This window comes from Mustela putorius, unplaced genomic scaffold, assembly GCF_011764305.1.
Source record: "Mustela putorius furo isolate JIRA1106 unplaced genomic scaffold, ASM1176430v1.1 tig00000224_pilon_pilon_pilon, whole genome shotgun sequence".
Taxonomy (NCBI): domain Eukaryota; kingdom Metazoa; phylum Chordata; class Mammalia; order Carnivora; family Mustelidae; genus Mustela; species Mustela putorius.
This window is the reverse complement of record NW_025421321.1, coordinates 32,679,697-32,702,232: the sequence shown is the minus strand read 5'-3', so window position 1 is coordinate 32,702,232 and position 22,536 is coordinate 32,679,697. Positions and strand designations below refer to the sequence as shown.

General features: G+C 35.6%; 1 protein-coding gene across 8 annotated transcripts in view; it reads left to right on the top strand.

Moving 5' to 3' along the window:
* Positions 1–22,536, top strand: part of VPS54 (VPS54 subunit of GARP complex) — a 97,449-nt gene that overhangs the window by 2,893 nt on the left and 72,020 nt on the right. For 5 of the 8 annotated variants that reach the window (XR_001177777.2, XM_045077904.1, XM_004742061.3 and 2 more), the window contains exons 2-4: positions 16,625–16,717; positions 17,895–18,050; positions 20,209–20,450. Coding sequence is in view for 7 of the 8 variants with exons in the window: in XM_045077904.1 (XP_044933839.1) it covers positions 17,915–18,050; positions 20,209–20,450 (378 nt within the window). In the remaining variant the exon portion in view is untranslated. The remainder of the gene's footprint in view (positions 1–16,624; positions 16,718–17,894; positions 18,051–20,208; positions 20,451–22,536) is intronic. The other 3 variants (XM_004742064.3, XM_004742063.3, XM_004742062.3) reach the window with 3 other exon arrangements.

The following is a 22,536-nucleotide window of genomic DNA, read 5'->3' as shown; positions in this document are numbered from 1 at the left end:
GTGTGCATGTGACTGACATTTTTCTAGCAGAGTTGGAAAAGAGATGGACGTTTCCCCATTTTGGGATGGAGGGTTGTGGGGAAACTAATGTATCCACATAGATGAAATACATCTTAGAAAATTCTCTAAAAATGCTTTAATCTAAAGGAGGATGGTATATACTGTATATTATTTAGGTATATTCTTTTACTGTTATCATTTTATTCTTAAAAGTTCATATATTGAAAACGAAATTAATTTGAAAGCATTAAGATTAGCAAGGCTGGCTGTTGGCCTCCTCTTTCAAAGATCCATGGCCCTCATATCTAAACTCATGGTTCTCATACAGGAGTGAATTTGCCCTCCAAGGGATATCTGGCAGTGTCTAGAAATGCTTTTTCGTTGTCACAACTGAAGTTGGGGTGCCATTAGCCAGGAATGTTGCTAAACTTACAATGCACAGCATACATCCTATGTTATACATAGGATGACACTCCCCCATACAACAAAGAATTATCCACCCAAATGTCATTGGTATTGTTTTAAACCTGTAGTTTGCATTATTCCAGTGAGTGTCTAACCTATTGTTCTCAACTCCCACCAGGTGGGAAAATAAGTCTCACTGGGTGCTGTTTAGTATGTTAGATTAACCCTTTAGGTCCTCTAGCAACTCTCTTTTTGCAGTGGGAGGCAGTTAAGGGAAAAATAGAAGGCAATCTCATTATGACACAACACAGATAGGTATCTCCTCATCTGAAGAAAAAGTTCTTTTTTCCCTGAAAATGCAAAAGCCTTGTTTTACTGCAGATTTGAACTGTTATTATATTTTGAATTGTTAGTTACTGGTACATAGTTTTTTGAATTTGAAATAGATAAAGTTGTATTTTCTTTATGTAGACGTGATTGTTTTTTTCCTGGTAGCTTCAACTACTAAAAAAGGAGAAAAGTAAGCTCTTTTAATTAATTACTTAGTGATGTATATTGTGAATGTCCAAAAAGATTCAGAGGTCATATGTGAATCACATCTTTTTTTTCTCATTCTTGTGGGCCCCACTTTTGACTCATTTAGTTTGTTTTTTAAAATTATTATTTATTTACTTATTTTCATTTAATTTGTTTTTAACAAGCTTAACTTGGTGGTGAAAGAAGAAAAGATTGACCGTTGGGGTCACTTTTGCTATTTACCTGCTTTATTATCTTAGATAAATTACTCAATCTTTCTGAGCCTTGATTTTATTTTTTTTGTTTTATTTATCTTAGATAAATTACTCAATCTTTCTGAGCCTTGATTTTCTCATCTATGAAATAGGAATAGTGAAAATTCTTATATAGTGATTATATAATGATTGTGAGAATTAGATGAGGTTATGTGTGTTTAGATGCTATGTCAAGTACAAGAATTAGTTACTACACCTAAAACTAATATAATGTTAAATGTCAGTTATACCTCAATAAAAGTTACTTGTTTCAGAAGAATCAAATTAGAATGGGATATAGAGGGTACCAAAGTCGGAAATATAGACAGTGAAGCAGAGAACAGTGACTGCTGATAGTATCTCTAGGGAGAAGAGAGAAATTCTAAAATATATTGATGACAAAATAGTAAAAGAACTAGTATGATCACCAAAATTTCAAAAAATTCCAAATTCTTTACTCTAGGAGCAAATTGACTTCCTTCAGTAGCTCCTGAAAGTATCACTATTGTAGCACAGTATAATAACTGATTATAAGGGCAAAATTAAGTTACCAAGAAAGGGTTACCTGTTTTCAAAATATGCTATTTGAAAAGTTATGAAAGTATATAATTTCAGAATTAAAATATTCAGCAGTGACTTATTTGTATACAAAGTTTTAGTCTTTTCAAGGGTAAGCTATGGTTATCTGGATTAATTTCCTTGATGGGAATAATTCCTCTGTCTTCAATTCCTCTATTCATGTCTTATTTTATAATTACAGGGTATTCTACCACTAGTAATTGCTCTTCAGATGTGAGGATTTAACTGAATAAATAGAGTTTTAAAGCCTACTCACTATTTGTAAAATCTTAACCTCTTTTTAGATTTGTTTCTTTTTCTGTTATTTTTCAACATCTTTTTGCAAAAATAGAAAGGCTTTTATTTTTCTACATCTCCAGTAGTCCATAGTTGTGCTCTGGTGTTTAGAGTTGAATTAACTAAAACACATGAAATAAGTGGGGGAAGAATGTAATCTCTTACAATTTTGTTAACTGGTCAACTTTCACAATCATACAAAATTAAGACTTGAGGTAACAGAACTTGAGCGAGTCAATATTTTTACAGGGTAGCATGAGGTTAGAATAGTCAGAGACAATATTAAGAATAAGTCATGTAAGGGCGCCTGGGTGGCTCAGTGGGTTAAAGCCTCTACCTTTGGCTCAGATCATGATCCCATGGTCCTGGGATAGAGTCCTGCATGCTGCTCTCTGCTCAGCAGGGAGCCTGTTTCCCTTTCTTTCTGACTGCCTCTCTGCCTTCTTGTGATCTGTCTCTCTGTCAAATAAATAAATAAAGTCTTAAAAAAAAAAAGTAAGTCATGTAATGATATTGGTAGGTTTTTTCTTTTTCTTTTTCTTTTTTAAATATGGTGAACTTAAAAAAATGGGATTGGGGGAATTTTCATGGTAAAAAGTGTTATTGACTTAGGGAATTTTGTATTCAAATAGTTGGCTTTTTGACTTTAAGTTGTGTATTTGTGTATGTATATTGTATGCATCATATTTTATGACATTTTGTGGAGTGAATAAAGTAAAAATTTAAAGTCATGTATTATGTCAAGATAAAGTTCTTGTTCGGGGCATCTGGGTGGCTCAGTGGGTTAAAGCCTCTGCCTTCAGCTCAGGTCATGATCCCAGGGTTCTGGGATCGAGCCCCGCATCGGGCTCTCTGACCAGCAGGGAGCCTGCTTCCTTTCCTCTCTCTCTGCCTGCCTCACTGCCTACTTGTGATCTCTGTCTGTCAAATAAATAAAATCTTTAAAAAAAAAAAAAAAGAAAATTCTTGTTCTGTTGTTGTTGATATTGTTGTTTCAATTTGGCTAAACTGAGGGTAGATTGGGCCTAGTTTGTGGAGTTTTTGGACATGATAGACTTGATATACATACCATGATCGAAGAATACTTAAGGAGAGTGACCTGATCAAATATGAATTTTAAGAAAGATGATTCTAAAGTTGAGTGAGGTTAGGACCAAAGAAGTACTTTTGGTAGGAGATTCTCACAGCAGTTTAATTGGCAGTAAAATCCTGGACTAGATTACTGGCAATTGGAATGGAGTGCAAGGAATGGGTGTGTAATGAATTTTGGAGGTATAATCCATACAACAGTCCACATTAATATAGAAATTAAAGAATGTAGAGAGGTCAGGGAGTCAAGTTGGCTCTAGGGTTTCTAATTTAGGAAACCAATGGATTATGTTGCCATTAACTGACCTAAAGAAGGAATAAACTTTTGATAGGTGGAATCAAGCGAATATGATAAATAATGAATTTAATTTTTGGATACATTAAATTTAGGCATCTTTAAGACTTGTAGATGAAGTTGCCCAGTAAGCAGTTATAAATATGGTTATGACACTGAAAAGAGGTTGGAACTGGAGAAAGATCTGGAATCTATCCAGTTTTCTCTATCTCTACCACCATTATCTGAGTTCAAGCTACTGTCATCTCTTACTGAGATTATTGCAAGTTTCCTAACTGGACTCTTCTATTCTTAGTCTTCTCTGTTCCATTCTCTGTGCTGTAATCAGTGATTTTTCTTTCTTTTTTTTTTTTTAACAGAAGGATACTTTTTTTTAATCTTTTTTTTTTTTAAGAATTTATTTATTTATTTGACAGAGAGAGATCACAAGTAGGCAGAGAGGCAGGCAGAGAGAGAGAGAGAGGAAGAAGCAGGCTCCCTGTAGAGCAGAGAGCCTGATGCGGGACTCGATCCCAGGACGCTGGGATCATGACCTGAGCCGAAGGCAGTGGCTTAATCCACTGAGCCACCCAGGTGCCCATCAGTGATTTTTCTAAAGGGCAAATCTGATTATATTATTTCTCACTATTATTTCTGTGGCCTTATTTTGTCTTTATGATGAAATCCATATTCCTTATTATTTTAATTGATTTCTACGTCAAGTTCTTTCCCCAACTTAACTCTCTAGCCTTGTGCTCTCCCCAACTCTGTCCTTCCCCCAAATAAATAATTCTCTCATATTTAAAAAAAAGGATGTTATTTATTTGAGAGAGAGAGAGAGAGAGAAAAAGAGAACAAGCACATGCACGAGCAAGGGTAGGACACAGGGAGACAGGGAGGGAGTCTTTAGCAGACTCCATGCTGAGCAAGGAGCCTAATGGGGGGCTCAGTCTCACGATCCGGAGATCATGACCTGAGCCAAAATCAAGAGTCAGATGCTTGCTGACTGAGCCACGCAGGTGTCCCTAATTTTTTCAGACATAATTGAATTAGTTCTGGTTTCTGGCAAAGGCTTGGTTTCCCCTCCAAGCCTTTGCACATATATTCCCAATTCCTTGAGTATTCTTGTAACACACTTCCTCCCCTTTATTTGTCTGGTTCATTTCTACTTACCTCCAGTTCTTGGTAAGCCTTCATTGATTATTATTTTTATTGAAAAAATTTTAACGTACAGAAAAATAAAAAGAGTATTGGAGTAAACACCTACACACATATACATAAACTTCCCCCTCCCCCTGCCACTTTTCCCCTTGCCAAGTCTGAAAGCAGGCTGTAGATTTCATGACACTTCATCCCTAAATACTTAAGCATGCATCTCCCAATTACAGGGATTTCTCTTATACAATCACAATACTATTATGACACCTAAAAATATCAACAATTACTCAATAACCTTATTAAACATAGAGTCCATACTTAAATTTCCCCATTTGTCCCAACATTTTATTTTATTTTATTTTTTAAGATTTTATTTATTTTTTTGGCAGAGAGAGAGAGAGAGAGAGCGAGCACAAGTAGGCAGAGAGGCAGGCAGAGAGAGTGAGGGAAGCAGGCTTCCCGCTGAGCAGAGAGCCCAATGCGGGCTCGATCTCAGGATCCTGAGATCATGACCTGAGCCGAAGGCAGAGGCTTAACCCACTGAGCCACCCCGGCGCACCACGAACATTTTATTAGAGCTTTTTTTCTTTCTACTAATGCAAGATTCAATCAAGTTTCATGCATTGCATTTGGCTGGTATGCCTTTTCAGTCTCCCCAAATTTGGACTAGGGCCCAGTGACTTCTCTTCTTTGGTTTATCCTATGAAAAGTAGAGGCATTTGTGCTTGAGTATATTCTATATTCCAAATTAGTCTGTTTCTTCGTGATTAGATTCTGGTTAAATATTTCTGGCAAAAATATCACAGATGATATGTATTCCTACCACTTTATCACATCAGGAGGCACATAATGGCAGGCTGTCCCCCTGTTGGTGAGTCCAGTTTTCATCACTTGATAAGGGTAGGAACAGGCAGATCTAGCTACTATTTAATAAAGAAATAATCGATAGGGTGATAATTTATGACAATGTATATATTGTTTTCATAACAGCCTTTTAAATTAATGATTTTATGATCCACTAATGATTCTTGCTTGAATTGATCATTGCATTTGAGGATTACAAATGGTGATTTTTCTATTTTATGCTGTTTACGTTTATTAGTTTTATTGGTTTTTGAGGGCTGTGAGGTCTGATTAGATAAAGACTGAATATTGGCACTTTAATTTGGAAATCAGGTTGTTCCTCACCTTTTCCATAGCCAGCCAAGTGAGTGGTGAACTTGGAAGATAGATTGCTGGGGAGATAGACAAAAGACCAAATAGAGGCTTGCCAGTGAAGGGGAGGCAAGAAGTAGCCTGAGGAGATAGAGTTTAGGGAAAGAACTTTAATTTAGCACTTGAACCTTTTTTTTTTTTTTGGTGGGTTAATGATATTGAAGATGGGGGAGGTCAGGGAATAATTAATACAACAGGGTCTCAGATGAAGTAGGAAGAGGTGAGATCAAGAACAACTGGTTGGGGGATTAAGTCTAGACAAGAGTACACAACAGTATTATACCCCAGAGGTTAAGAGTTGTGAGGATTTGGTATGTGTGGATATGGAGGGTAGAATCTTATATATGAGGACTTTTTTTTCCTTTGGTATGGAGTAAAAAGACAATTACTTTTTGAGCATGGGATTGATGAAGGTAAACTTGGGGATGTGAGAAGAGTAATGAAGGTTATAAATACTGTGAGGATTGGGAAAGAGCAGGATAAATCAGTGAAAAGACTGCGAGTAGGGCCTTATCTCAGATTAGAATTTATACATTTATAATCTGATATTCTACATAAATTTTCTCTGGTGTTCTGCAGCTAGGAACAAAGCAAAGATAGATTGAAGTTGGATGAGGGAGGAGAGAATTGAACATGCAGGAGAGACTGTTGGAGTAATTGATTAGCAAATAAATCCTATAATCATTCATTCAAAGTTACTGGTATTGTATATGTCTTAAATATGTAAACCATCAGATATATTAAAATGCTTAACAAAAAGAGTAAATTTAAAATAAAATTTATATAACCTACCCTATCTTAAAAATGTTAGAAGAAATTATATATTAATATAGTCCTAAGAACAAAAATGACAGTTTTATTTATTTATTTGATAAAGAGAGAGAGAACAAGAACATGCATGAACAGAGGTATAGACAGAGGGAGACAGGAAGTATAGAGATTAGTTAAATACATTAAAAAAAAAACTTTAAAAGAAGTCAATTCTTAAAAAAATCTTATCACAGTCAGATGATAATTATTGCTACCATTTATTTTTAATATAAGATGAACAGAAATATTTGTTAGTGTAAATAATTGTTATAGGATCAGTAATTGATAAGGAGAAAAAGAAGACAGAAGGGAAGAAAGTACTGGGTGCCTGAAATGGATGAGAGGCAGTATAGTGAAATAATTTAGATTTTGGCAGTATGATATAGAGACGCAGGCAGGGGTTTAGAATCAGAAGATCTGAGTGCAAATCCCATCTTCACAATTTATTAGCTAAATGGTCTGAAACCAAATTACTCTTGAATCTGCTCTTCATCCTCATAATGGGGATCATTGATTGATCCATTCACTGATTCATACAGACATGTTTTTCTAGACTGTTAGACCAACGGAATAATCTGAATGAAAGTAAAGCAATTAAAAACCATAGTGTTTGGTCAGATATTAGTGAAATGTAATCCTTTCTCTCTCCCTCTCTCTTTCTTTGCTTTGTCTTCCCTCTCCCTTGCTATCCTTCCTTTTTTCACTGGTAACGTGTTTCCCACATTGGGTGGGAGTGTACCCAAGTCCCAGCTGATTCCACTCCCTGCCCCCTTCTACTCTCTGCCCCTTCCCTCCCTGGAAGAGAATTAGGCAGAGAAGTAGGATGGAGTGCAACTTTTCTGTATTGCTTGCTCATTTTCTCACTGTTGCCTGACAAAGTCCTGTCTTTCTCAAGGTGGGGCATAACAGCCCCCTGGTGTGATTGTTCTCTCTCTGCCTTCACCACCATACTGCCAATCCCCATGTATATCTAACTCTTCTTTCTCCTTCCATCTTTTCTCCCCAGTACTTTTTCTTGTTCCTTTTTTCTTTCTTTTTAAAAATATTTTATTTATGTATTTCACAGAGGGGAACACAAGCAAGAGAAGCAGAAAAGGGAGAAGCAGGCTTCCTGCTGAGCTGGGGTGGGGCTCCATCCCAGGACTCTGGCATCATGACCTGAGCCGATAGCAGACGTTTAACAACTGAGCCACCCAGGTGCCCCTTCTTGTTCCACTTTAATCTCACCCTTCACGTGGTTTCTTGCTGTTTGCCTACAGATGTGCTCCGGTCTCCCATGGCCTAAAAAATTCTTTCTCAACTCTTAGTCACTTTTCTTTCACCACCAAAGAGATGTTGATCTTGTGGCCTTTATTATTTCATCACTTACTTAATACTTAACATCTTGGAGTATGGCTTCTGCCCCAACCACTGTCCTAATACTGTTCTAATTCAATATCCTTACTGAAGATAGTCGAGGTTACTTGACTACTGCATCATGTTGACACTGCTGTTCACACTTTCCTCCTGGACACTTCTCCCTTGCTTCTATTAGGATGGTATTTCTGATTTCTTTTTCCTATCCTTGTAAGTGTATTTGCCCTTCCTTTTTCTCTGAGCTCTCATTAGCCCTCTCTCTCTCTATTTCTTTTTCACACCTTTTCTTTGTAATATTATCTTCCTATGACTGGAAGAATTTTCTTTTATTCCTATAATGTAATTGGACTAGGAATAGCAATGGAAAATTAAGGGAGGCAAGATTCTGTACACTGCAGGAAAGAATTATTTTCCTAAAGCAATTATAGTTGTTTTATAGTTATAATCTGCTTTTGAAGTAGTCAGTTCTCCATTGTTAAAAGTTTTCAAATGAGGCAAAAAGCCTTGTAGAAAGGGTTCATAAATTAGGTAGAGAGTGGAGCCAGATTATCTTTTAAAGTCCCCTCCAACTCAGAGATTGTAATTTTTATCTCATCCACTTTACTCCCATGGATTCAACTTTGACCTTTATCTAGATGTTTTCTAAATCATTACTTTTAGCCTCTTTGCTTTTTCTCTCTCCTCCTTCCTCTCTCGCATAGTATTGTCATTAGACTTGCTTCTGTTCCAGGCCACATGTTTTCTAGTTTCAACATCATTTTCCCATATTCTTTTTTCTCTCCTTTTACTAGCATGGCTTTGAGGACCACTGTTCTATTCTTTGGCAGATTTTCTGATAGTAAATTATATCTGGCCGTCTAAATTTGCTGCCTCCTCTCTCCAAAAACTAAGGGCACTCAAGCAGAGGACACTGATAGAGGAGGCTCAGGAACCTAAAGTTTAAATTGATTTTAAAACTTTGTATGGCACAGTCCAAATGTTAATACTTAAGATATTTATAATAATAAATAGTGATAGTTGCAGTTTTTTATTGAATGTCTCCTGTGTGCCAAGTATTGTGCCACGAGTTTATATATAGGTTATGTAAGTTACGTTTCATTTAAGTTTTACAACATTCCTATGAGAAAGATACTATTGTCCCATTTACAAATGAGGAAATAGGAAGATAAGAAAGTTGTCAGAGTCACACAACTAATAAATAATAGCTGTCTAACTCACTTTATGGCCAGGTTTCTTTTCTTTTTTTTATTTTTTTAAAGATTTTATTTATTTATTTGACAGAGAGAGATCACAAGTAGGCAGAGAGGCAGGCAGAGAGAGAGAGGAGGAAGCAGGCTCCCTGCAGAGCAGAGAGCCCGATGTGGGACTCGATCCCAGGACCCTGAGATCATGACCCGAGCTAAAGGCAGCGGCCTAACCCACTGAGCCACCCAGGCGCCCAATGGCCAGGTTTCTTAAGTATATTATATATATTGTGTTATAAGAATGTAGAGAGTCTAGAATAAAATTTTAGAAAGGTAATGTTATACAAACAAGATAATGTATTTTTGACTTTGTGTATTTTTACATTATTTAAATGCATGAACTTACATAAGACATTGTTAGTGGCTTATTCTTCTTACCTCTTTATCCATGATATTAGTTTCCTTGTTCATTCATTCATTGAACTTTCATGTGTTTTACCAATTGCTTAGACTCTGCTAATGGTGGTATAGGAAGGTGAATGAAACAAGTAACAAGTATTTTCAGTATAGTGGGAGAGACAGAAAATTAATAGGTAAATAATCAGTTAAAATTTGAGCAAGTACTATAAAGATTACAAACTAAAGTTCTAGTCATAGAGAATCAGGGTGTGTGTGTGTTGGATGGAGGGAGGGAAGTGGAGAGAATGTGCTTAGATATGGTGGTCAGGAAAGGTTTGTTATGTCACTTAAGCAGATTATTTTGTTGTATACCTTTTTATACATTATGTGTATATAGAGAGAGTGATATAAAGGTTTTATATCAAATGGGATTTTAGTATATATTCTGTTTTGTAATCCTATAATTGAAAGTATAGCCATTGTTTTTTTAAATTTCCCTACCTATTCCACTCCAACTTCTTTTTTTTTCTTTCAAGATTTTATTTAGATTCAAGTTAGTTCACATATAGTGTAGTATTATTTTCAGGGGTACAATTTAGTGATTCGTCAGTTGCTTGTAACACCAAGTGCTCATTACATCAAGTGCCCTCCTTAATGCCCATCACCAATTACCCCATACCCCCCACCCATCTCCCCTCCAGCAACCCTCAGTTTGTCCCTATATTAAAGAATGTCTTATGGTTTGCCTCCCTCTCTGTCTTTATCTTCCCTTCCCTTCCCATTTGTTCATCTGTTTTTTTTCTTAAATTCCACATGTGAGTGAAATCATATTTGTCTTCCTCTGACTTATTTTGCTTAGTGTAATGCCCTCTAGTTCTGTCCATGTTACAAATGGCAAGATTTCATTCTTTTTGATGGCTGAGTAATATTCCATTGTATATGTGTACCACATCTTGTTTATCCATTCATTTGTTGATGGACACTTGGGCTCTTCCCATGTTTTGATTATTGTGGACATTGTTGCTCTAAACATTGGGGTGCATGTGCCCCTTCAAATCACTATTTTTTTATCCTTTGGATAAATACCTAGTAGTGCAATTGCTAGGTCGTAGGATAGTTATGTTTTTAACTTTTTGAAGAACCTCTGTACTGTTTTCCAGAGTGGCTGTACCAGTTTGCATTCCCACCAACAGTGTAAGAGGATTCCCCTTTCTCTGCATCATTGCCAACATCTGTTTTTTTCTGAGGGTTAATTTTAGCCAATCTGACTGGTGTGAGGTGGTGTCTCATTGTGGTTTTGATTTGTATTTCCTTGGTGCCAAGTGATATTGAGCATTTTTTCATGTGTTTGTTAGCCATTTGTATGTATTCTTTGAAGAAATGTCTGTTTATGTCTTCTGCCCATTTCTTAACTCGATTCTTTATTTTTGGGGTGTTGAGTTTGATAAGTTCTTTTTAGATTTTGGGTATTAGCACTTTATCTGATAAGTCATTTGCAAGTATCTTCTTCCATTCAGTAGGTTGACTTTTAGTTTTGTTGACTGTTTCCTTTGCTCTGCAGAAGCTTTTTATCTTGATGAAGTCCCAGTGGTTCATTTTTGCTTTTGTTTCCCTGCCTTTAAAGATGGGTCTAGGAAGAAGTTGCTGTGGCTGAGGTCAGAGAGGTTGCTGCCTGTGTTCTCCTATAGGACTTTGATGGATTCCTATCTCACATTGAGGTCTTTCATTTTGAATTTATTTTTGTGTATGGTATAAGAAAGTGGTTCAGTTTCATTCTTGTGCATGTTGTTGTCCACTTTTTCCAATACTTTATTAAAGAGACTGCCTTTTTTTCTATTGGACATTTTTTCCTGCTTTGTCAAAGATTAGTTGACCATATAATTGTGGGTTCCACTCCAACTTTTACAATCTGGCATCCAACTCCACTGTTGGACTTGACATTGTTTCTGATGTCACTGGTCAGTGACATCTGGTCACTGCCTAATTGCCAAATCTAACTGATGGTTTTTTCCCCCATTTTATTTGTGAATTCTGAATTGATATTTCTCTCACCTTCTTAGATGTTCCTTCTTTATCACAAGCTTTTCTTTATATCTTTATTTTTTAAAGATCACATTTATTTATTTTAGAGAGGGAGCACGAGCAGGGGGAAGGGTAGAGGAAAGGGAGCGAGAGGATCCTAAGCAGATTCTGTGCACAGATCCCAACATGGGGCTTGACCCCACAACCCTGAGACTATGACTCCAGCCAAAATCTACAGTCAGATGCCTAATGGGGTCATCCAGGCACTCTGCCCCTCCTTTTTAAGGATTTGTTTTTTATTTGAGAGAGAAAGAAAATGTGCAGGCTCATGTGCACAGTGGTGGTAGTTATGGTGGTGATGGGGCAGAGGGGGAAGGAGAGAAGTGGAACCGGGCCCTGAGATCATGACCTAAGCCAAAATCAAGGGTCAGGTGCTTAACTGACTGAGACACCCAGGTAACTCTATATCTTTTTTTCATTTCTTTCTTCAGAAATGTTCCAGTCTTCTTAGGTTCTGTCCTTGGCCCTCCAAGCTGATAATCTCCTAGAGTGATGGAGTGGACTTAGCAGTCCTGTGGATAAAGTCCAAAGTCCTTTTGTAAGGTTCCACCCAGTTTAAGGATTATTCTTGTTGTTTCTTTCTTTCTTTTTTTTTAAAGATTTTATTTATTTATTTCACAGAAAGAGAGAGAGAGACAGCGAGAGAGGGAATACAAGCAGGGGGAGTGGGAAAGGGAGAGGGAGAAGCAGGCTTCCCGCCGAGCAGGGAGCCTGATGCGATGTGGGGCTGGATCTCAGGACCCTGGGATCATGACCTGAGCCCAAGGCAGACTCTTAACAACTGAGCCATCCAGGCGCCCTGGATTATTCTTTTCTTTTATCTAAGGAAAAAAGGAAATGAACCTGTATTAATACTTATTTTAAGAATTGATACTAGCACCTTTAATTAGTCCATATGTTCATTTTACAGATGTTCATCTTTATTTTAACTCGGTGGTTCTCCCCTGGCGTGATTTTATCCTCTCCCCTCTTTTCTTCCACCCCAGCATGCTTGCCCTTGTCTGGACACATTTTTGGTTGTCATAATTACATGTGGGGGGCAGGAGTGAAGGGTGCTGTTGACATCAAGTAGATAGAGGCCAGGAATACATCTGAGATCCTATAGTGTGTAGGAGGAAAACACCCAATAGCAAAGAATTATTCAACTCAAAATGTCCATGGTGCCATGGTGGAGAAACCATGCTTTAACTGGATTTTAGCATTTTCTTTACTTATAATGTACATAATCCTTCACAGGGGTATTAGCACTACTTGTAACTTAGGCACCAGTAGAAATTTCAAATATTTTCATGTCACATTAATTTGTTGCAGGTACCTTGAAACATTTTTGCTTATTTATTGCTTAGAAATTAAGATAGGTTTGCATTAATTTAGAAGCAAAAAAATTACTATATTGCATTTTAAAAAGTTTATCTCAGTATAGTTGTCATTTGTAATCTCTAATGTATTTTATGCAATATAAACATTATTCTGGGAAAGTGTCCGTAGACTTTACCAGATTATCAAGGAGTCCACAGGACAATCTTAACCACAGTCTAGAGACTTAATTAGGTTGGATTAGGTATTTTTGGTTTGAGTGCTTCATAGGTGATCACGTTTATTTTATATCCTCATTTCATGAATCACATAATATTAAGTTGTCATACTGTTATCAATGATACCAAGTTTGTTGACTTAATTAATGTAGTGACAGAATTTATTTTTAAAAAAAGATTTTATTTATTTATTTGACAGAGGGAAAGATCACAAATAAGCAGAGAGGCAGGCATAGCGAGAGGGGGAAGCAGGCTCCCTGCTGAGCAGAGAGCCCGATGTGGACTCAATCCCAGGACCTCAAGATCATAACCTGAGCCAAAGGCAGAGGCTTTAACCCACTTAGCCACCCAGGCACCCTGACAGATTTTAAAGATATACTTTCCCATTTGCATTGCTAAGGGGTTAACACTTTGGTACCAGGTGAGTTTTCTCCTTCTGATCAATCTAATAACTTTAGCATTTATCAGTGATTTTTGCCTGAATTGGTTTTTACGTTGGGGTTACAAAATGTGATTTTCTAATTCAATCATTCCTTCTACAATTATTACTGGCTTTCTTCTGTGGAGAAGAGATTTCCTTTCTTTATTCCACTCTGCCCCCTTTTCCTCATCTCTTTCTCTTCCCCTATGTGCCACTCTATATTTGCTAATTTTTATTTATCTAGTAGGTTATGCTCAAGTCGGTTTCTTTTTTTTCTTTTTTTAAGTCCTCAAATTGTCCCCCATGTGGCCAATGAGAGCCCCTTTAAGTTGATCCATTGTTGTTCTTTACAAATCCTTCTGGTCTGTCTGTGAGCACTTACTTGCTTTCTGACACAACAAGAGTTCCCAGGGCTCTGGCTCTGGTCTCAGATATTTTTTCAATGAGCCATGATTTCTTTGTGGGGAATGGCATAGTTTTTACTTGTTCCCTGAAAGTAGAACATTCCTAGGAAGCCTTAGGAATGTAAAATGTAAAGCTAAAATGGTGTAAAGTTGAAGAAACAGTTACCATTAATTTATGTGGAAAAATGTTTGTTTTCTCTTACAGTATCTTAGGACATGTATTAATAATGGTTGTATAGAATAAATAAAGAAAAAGCACAGATACCTAGAGGCCCAGTTCAAAGGTACAGTGGTTTGTTGCTGAGATGCTGAGTAGTGTGAATCCAGGGAAGGAGCTAAGCATTGCTACCCTTGCTGCTTAGTGTGTGTGTGCTACCTCTGTGACAGCTTGTTACAAACAAAACACTGAATGCAATTTTTGCTTCTTGCCTTTTAAAGATAAGTTAAAATCCTCTTTGGATTTCTTTTGGTTAATGGAAACAGGTACTAATATAGGTTTTTAATAAAAGCAAAGTGGCATAATGCAAACTTTCAAAAAGCAGGGGATCCTTATGTTCAGAAACCAAAGTCTGAGCACTTGGTATGCTCCTTGCTTCTGGGATGACATTGTTTTAGAAACTTTTAATAGAGGCTTTAAACCTAACTTTTAACATAAAAGATATTTTGAGCTACAAGAAAGACAGTCACATGTTTCTGATTTTACTCATTCTTGCAAATTCTTCTATAATGAATGTTTCTTTCTTTATCATCCTGTACCGGTGCATGCTCTTATCTACTTAAGGATTATTGGTAGCTTTCTCACCAACATCTCTCTTCTGATCTGTTCTACACCCATTTCATTCGTCTTTAAAGTATTTATTACATACTATTTGTGTGCAGGAACTGCATTGGGCATATAGAATACAGAGGAAAATGGAACCATCAGGAAGTTCATAGTCTAATAGAAACCTATATAAAGACCAAAATTTCAGTATGATTATCGCAAAATAAAAATACATAGGGGCTCCTGGGTGGCTCAGTTGGTTTGAGCATTTGTCTTCGTTCAGGTCATGATCCCAGGGTCTGGGATGGAGCCCTGTGTCTTTGGTCTCACTGGTCACTGGGGAGCCTGCTTCTCCCTCTCCCTCTGCCCATCTATCCCCCTGACCCCCAGCTTGTGCTGGTGTGTGCTCTCTTGCTCTCTTTCCCTCTCTCTCTTATAAATAAAATCTTTAAGAAAATACATAAAGGCGTATTTGGTATGAGACACCAAAGAAGGCTTCAAGAGAAGATACTGGTTGAGTGTGGTATTGTTAGAATTATGAAAAGATGATCACATGAAGAATGGTAAAGTGATTTATAGATTCTCATTGTAGGTGACTACTGATTGCATGTCTAATTTGTTTCTAGATGTAGTTACAAGTGGAGTATTTAAAGTCAGAGGTTATCTGCATTTAGTGCTTAGAGCTTGCCTTTTCTCTTATTCTGAGTTTTTGTTTTAGTTTTTGCTATTTTATTTTCCTGAGTAGACAAACTTTCTTGCTAGGATGCTTCATCATTTCTGTTCTTTAGCTTTTCAATGAAATATTATTTTTTTGCTGAAATTGTTTGGTTTAGAGGCCATGGAGATTTGCTGTTTGTTTATGCATCCGTGCCTTATGAATAAATCCATAACATTTTATTACCAATGATTGCACATACAAAGTATCTGCACTGTACTTATATGGTCATTAATATGAAGTTTGGTTCTTACTGTGGGGAAATCTTTATGAATTTAGGATGGTTGAAGGAAGTGGAGAGTCAAGTGGTTTAAAATTGGGACTCACCTACATAGGCAGTCTCTAATTTTACATAATCTCTTTATAGCTAGAGATTTTCCCTCTTTTCATAAGAATTAGGAGAGACATAGGAAAAAACTAAATCTGCGTAGGTTTTCCAATTCAGATTCTTTAAGAAATAAACAAGGTGACCCCCATCCCCCCCACTGAAGGAATTTGTAGGAGTATAGAAATGTTTTTCTGTAAGTCCCCATCTCCTCAAGTGTTTTTGGCTTCCTGAGATGGCACTTACGATGACTTCTGCTGTTAAAACAACATGATGGTAAATAGAATAAATTGAAATAGTAGTGTACTGTTGTTGGAATCAGTATTTAATTTCTCTGACAGCAAGCAATGGGCGTTTAACATAAGTAGATTTTCCAAATATTTGTAGTTTCCCTCTTTAAAATGTCAAAATGTTTTTAACTTAGCCTTTTTATTTGATGAAATTAATAAAAAAGTTAAACAGACTTAATGTCAAATTTAGAATTGTCCTTACCAAACATTTAATATACAGGATTATGTATTAAACAGTATTTCCTATCCTTTAGATATTTTTCCTTTTCAAATATATGATGCTTTTGTGCAGAAACAACCATACACTTAATGTGAAGGGATGTAAATGCAACAGGCGAACCAAGGCCCTGAGTAATTTGTCTGGCCATACTGTGTGTGTGTGTGTGTGTGCGTGTGTGTGTGTGTTTAAATAAAATATGAATAGTCAGTACTTTGCAAACATTTTACTCTAACCATGTCAGTTTCCATATTTTTTTATAATTATCCATGTCCCTTAACCTCTTTCTATGGTATTGTTTACTTTCTGTTTGGGGACCTTGAGGAAGTTATTTATCTTTGTGCATTTTCTTAACAGCTTGTTTCTTATGGTCTCAGTGAGTGGTGTAATTGGATGTGTTTCCTTTGCATTAGGAGGACTGTGACAGATATTCAAAGAAGTCTGGGAAATGTAAGTTTTAGCTTTCTGCTAAACTTGCTAAGCTAGAGGGGAGTTAGAGTAGATGAACTTTTTGTCACCATTCTTAGCCTTATGTCTCTGCTCTTTATTTCTTAATCTTATCGTATTCACATTTCCTTAACAGGCCCCTCCCCTTTTTAATAATTTGTTAAAACACATGTATTTTTATAAGCTACCTAGTCTGTTAGGGCCTTGTACTTAGACTAGGTGATATCTAAGTTCCCTTTCAGCTATAAACTTCTGTTTATTAATTTATTCCTTCAATGAAAAATGTTAATAGAATACGTGCTATTTGATATACATATTCTGCAATATAATATTATCTACCCTCCAATAAGAAAATAATACATGTTCTTCAGTATCCAGATTATGTACTGCTTCATTTGTAAAGTTTTACGTGACACTGTAGCTCATATTATGTTGTTTCGCCCCACAAATTCTTTTAGGACTTACTAAAAAATGTAGACATAGGTTAACTTTTGTTTTCTTTAGTGTTTTGGTTGTTTTAATTACTTAATGTAATTGTAGGCACTTTGAAGAATCATACTTCTTTTATAATCATTTAATATAGTGACAGTCCACATAGTCCATCATAATGTTAACTAACATTTATGAAAAACTAACTTTGAGATGAGTATTGTTTTAAGTGCTTCACATATATCCATTCCTTTTAATCTTACAAAATGTTTATGAAATGGGCTCTCATCTCCATTTTTACAGTTGAGGTAAGGCACATAAAGGTTAAGTAAATTTCCTTAAGATTATACTACTGGTAAGTGAAGAACCCAGTAAATCAGACTTCAAAAACCCATTCACTTATTCATTTTGGTATAATGCATAATTACTGTATACTTGTTGAATGAATGGATGTTTTCAACTTTAATATATATTGGTTACAGCTTTGGTATCTATTTTCCACTTTGGATAAAAGACAGGATATTTCACTTCGGAGAGAATACTTTTCAAACAAGGACATATAACTTTCTTAGTAAACTGAATATTATGAGTCACTCTTATAGTTAATAATGAGTATTCAAATTGTGTACTTATTCCTTGAGGGATTTTGGATAAGGTGTCTTTTTCAAAGAAAATTTGAGGTATACATAATATTTAGAGAAAGTTTGATTTGTCTTAAGTGTCTTAATTATTACTTGTTACTTATTTTCAGTTGAGTGGTGATTTTATGCAATGGCTTCAAGCCACAGTTCTTCACCAGTGCCTCAAGGAAGCAGCAGTGATGTTTTCTTTAAAAAAGAGGTAGATCCAACAAAACACATTCGACCTGTGCAGTCACTGCCAGATGTATGTCCCAAGGAACCCACAGGTAATGTCTTTTTTTTTGCTGTTGTTGTTGTTGAGGACTTTTGTTGAGGATTTGTATTATTTTTATTTAAAAAAAAAATTTTTTTTTTAAGATTTTATTTATTTATCAGAGAGAGAGAGAGGGGGAGAGAGAGAGCACAGGCAGACAGAATGGCAGGCAGATAAGAGGGAGAAGCAGGCTCCCTGCTGAGCAAGGAGCCCGACATGGGACTCGATCCCAGGAGGCTGGGATCATGACCCGAGCCGAAGGCAGCTGCTCAACCAACTGAGCCACCCAGGGGTCCCAAGGATTTGTATTATTTTTAAGTGAGTAGTTAGACTCCATATACATTTGACACTTGAACAACATGGGTTTGGACTGCCTGGGTCCACTTATTTGGAACCTTTTTTTTTTTTTTTTAAAGATTTTATTTATTTATTTGACAGAGAGAGATCACAAGTAGGCAGAGAGGCAGACAGAGAGAGAGAGAGAGGAGGAAGCAGGCTCCCTGCTGAGCAGAGAGCCCGATGCGGGACTTGATCTCAGAACCCTGAGATCATGACCTGAGCTGAAGGCAGTGGCTTAACCCACTGAGCCACCCAGGCGCCGCCTTTTTTTTTTTTTGATAAATACAGTACTATAAATGTATTTTCTCTTCCTTATGGGTTTCTTAGTAACATTTTCTTTCCTCTAGCTTACTTTATTGTAAGAATACAGTATATAATAACATACAGAATATGTGTTAATTGACTATGTTATTGGAAGGGCTTCTGTTCGAAGGTAGTCTATCAGAAACGTTTGGGGAGAGTTGAAGTTATATGTGGATTTTTTACTTCATAGGGAGGGGGTAGTCTGTATCCCTAATCCTTCTGTTGTTCAAGGGTCAGCTGGATCTGAAGGAATACATTTTATAGTGTTAAACTAAAGAGGTAGTTTGGAACTAAGTTGATTGGGAAATTGGAATATAGTTCTTTTCATGCATTTCCATAGAAGTAACTTGCTAAACTGACAAAGTTTTGAAAATTAAACTACAGATACAAAGCTTTTTAGTTAGATGCAGTATAGTGAAGCCTCATTATTTGTGAATTCCATGTTTGCAAGTTGGCCTACCCCCAAAACTTATTTGTAACCCCAGTATCAATACTTGTAAGTACTTTCATTGTCATTTTTAGCCATATGCAGAGGAATAAAAATTTGAATTGTCTGATGCACATGTCCCTAGCAAAGATTGAACAAGATAATACTCTGCCTTCTTGTTTTGGCTCTCATGCTCTAAACAAGTGTCCTTTATGTGGTCTATTTAGTATCACATTTTTTGCATTTTTGAGATTTTTATTGATGATTTTGCTGTTTATAATGTCTCCCCAACATAGTGCCGAATGGCTTTCTAGTGTTTCTAAGAACCAGAAGACTGCAATGTATGTGCCTTATGAAGAAATTTCATTTAGGTATGAGTTATAGTGGTGTGAGCCATGAGTTCAGTATTAATGAATGAACAGTGTATACTAAATAAGGTGTCTTCAAACAGAAACACACACAAAATAAGATTATGAATTGGGCAGTTGATGAAAATGTTTTGACCAGGGGCTTGAAGGTACCTAACCCTGTATTTCCCCTAGAAGCAATAATGGTTCAGTATTTGCTAATTGTTACAGTGACTTTATAGAGCAAAACTACTATGAATAACAAGAATTGACTATATGTTTTTATTTTCTCTATGATTAATACTACAGCAGCATTTCTGTCATCTATAAGCCAAACAAGGGTGTTAGAACCTGGTGTGTCTGCATTAATACAATAGAATAAAAGGTGTATTTTTGAAAAATCTGGAGTATTAAAGGATAGAAGATGCACAATAGAAAGGAAGAAGAATTTTGATGTTGAAAAAGGAAAGAGAAATTTTACATTAAAGAATTAATGAAAGACTTCCATTACCATCCACCCCACCCTGCAACTATAACTCTCAAATTTTGCATGTTCTTTATTTTACATGTTTTTCCTTCTCTTGGCAATTGATGCTGAAAGCTGAAGGTTATTAATCAGATTGATTTTCATTAAAACGTTTTTTACAGAAGAGTTTCTACTCTTTGAGTGTAGAAACTAAGCATTTTTATTTTTCTAGGATGTAGTTTCAAATGTAGAACTTAGTTTATCTAGTTTTCTTGTTTACTTTTTGCAGGTGATTCAAATAGTTTATGTGTTGCCCCATCTCTAGTTACAGATCAACATAGATGGACTATATATCATTCCAAAGTAAACCTCCCAGCAGCATTAAATGATCCTCGATTAGCAAAAAGAGAATCTGACTTCTTCACAAAAACATGGGGATTGGACTTTGTGGACACTGAAGTCATACCTTCATTCTACCTCCCACAGATCAGCAAGGAACATTTTACAGTTTATCAACAGGAAATCTCTCAGGTAATACCTAATCAAAAGTAATAGAAAGATCTTTAGTTTGATTTATTGTAGATTTTTGACCAATAATCTTTGATGAGGTTATAGTATTCTTTTCTGTCTATATACATTGTGCTGTCCTGTTTTGTATTTAATTCAATGCTTATATATATATATATATATAAATGTATTTCTCTTACTGTAGTGATTTTTCAGAATTACACTTTACTAGCTGCAGAGATTCATCATGAAATCCACCCTACCTACCAAGGACAAAACTGTTTCGTTAGGCCAATCAGACCCAGATGATTTGTGAGGTTTAAGAAGTGAGCGGAGTAGAACTGTTTCTATGTCTCTCATATACCGTAGAAAATTTAGTAGAGCATGCTAGCTCTAGCAGATAGTCTTAATATCTTTAGACATAATGTGTTGCTCTAAACTCAGTTCTGAGCAAGAAGTGAATGTATTGCTTAGTTTAAGAAGGCTTGTTATTAATTTTTAGTGAGTATTATTAATATAATTTTGGTTCCCATTTTAGTATTTAAAAAAACTCATTTATAAAAACCCCATTTTTTAAAAGGATATTAAAATTTTTTCTTTACGAGATATAATTGGCATATAATAATTTCAGGTGTATAACAGAATGATTTGATATTTGTATATATTGCAAAATGATCACCATAATGCTAGTTAACATCCTTGCCATACATACTTAAAAAATTTTTTTTCTTCTTGTGATGAGGATTTTAAAAATCTGTTCTCCTCGCAACCTTCAAATATTCAATACAGTATTATTAACTATAGTGACCATGCTTTAGATTACATCTGGAAGTTTATATAGGGGATAATTATTTATGTTTTTATAATATCCCTTTTTATACTTTTTTCATTAGCAGACCTAATTTGCATTTAGCTAACTTTGTTTCACTTGATTACTTTGTTCTTCTTACGATTTGGAAGTAGGCTAAATATAGTATATTATTGGCATTGATACTATGAAATATTTGGTTCATTTTTAGTACTATCTAATATTTTTGTACAGAACTTAAAAATATTGTTTACTTTTATATCATGTATATTGTCATATGCTGTCTAGAATTTTTGTGTTCCGTTTTCAGTAATCACATCTAACTGGATGTTGTTAAGTAGATGAGCTTTAATATACTTTCTTTTTGTTAGTTTCTAATCTTACTTCTTTTTGTTAGTTTCTAATCTTTATTCTAACCTTAGTTTCTAGTTCTAATCTTTATTCTTTTTGTTAGTTTCTAATCTTTATTCCTCATAACGTACAATTTGCGTTTTCCATTTGTCCATTTATTGATCAAATATGTATTGAATGCCTTCCATGTGCCAGGCACTGTCTAAACACTAGGAACAAAATATACCAGTTGCCTCCATTACAAAGCTTATATTTCTAGTAGGCAATAAACCCTAAAGCAACCACTAAAATAACAAAGAATTATAGCTGAAAAGCCAATAGAAGAGATTACAGGAAATAAAAAAAAATCTCACTCTACACAAAGGTAGAAAAAGGGTAAATAAGAAGGAAAGATTAGAAGGGTCTGAAAGAATAAACATCAGAATGATAGACTTATACCTAACCCTATCAGTCCATTAAATGTAAATGTTTAAGCATCCCAATTACAAGGCAGAGATTGTGAGATTGGATGAAAAAGCAAGACCCAGCTGTATGCTACCTATAAGAAATGCACTTTGAATACAGAGACATAAAACATTTAAAAGTAAAAGGATAGAAAAAGATATACCAGGCTAACAACAAAAGAAAGCTGTATGACTATATTAATATCAACTAAAGTAGATTTCAGGCAAAAACTGTTACTAGAGATGAAGAAGGTTATTTTGTAATGACAAAAGTATTAAGTTAATCAAGGAGATATTGTATTTCTAAACATTTATGTTTACAAAAAGAACATCAAAATGCATGAAGCAAAAACTGAGAACTTTCTGGGGAAAATAGGTGAATTCACAGTTATGGTTGGAGATTTTAATACTTGTCTCTCAATAAATGATAGAACAAGCAAATAGGAAACCAGTGAGTATATGGTAGACTTAACACAGCACTGTCAGTTAACCTGACTTAACTTGAAAG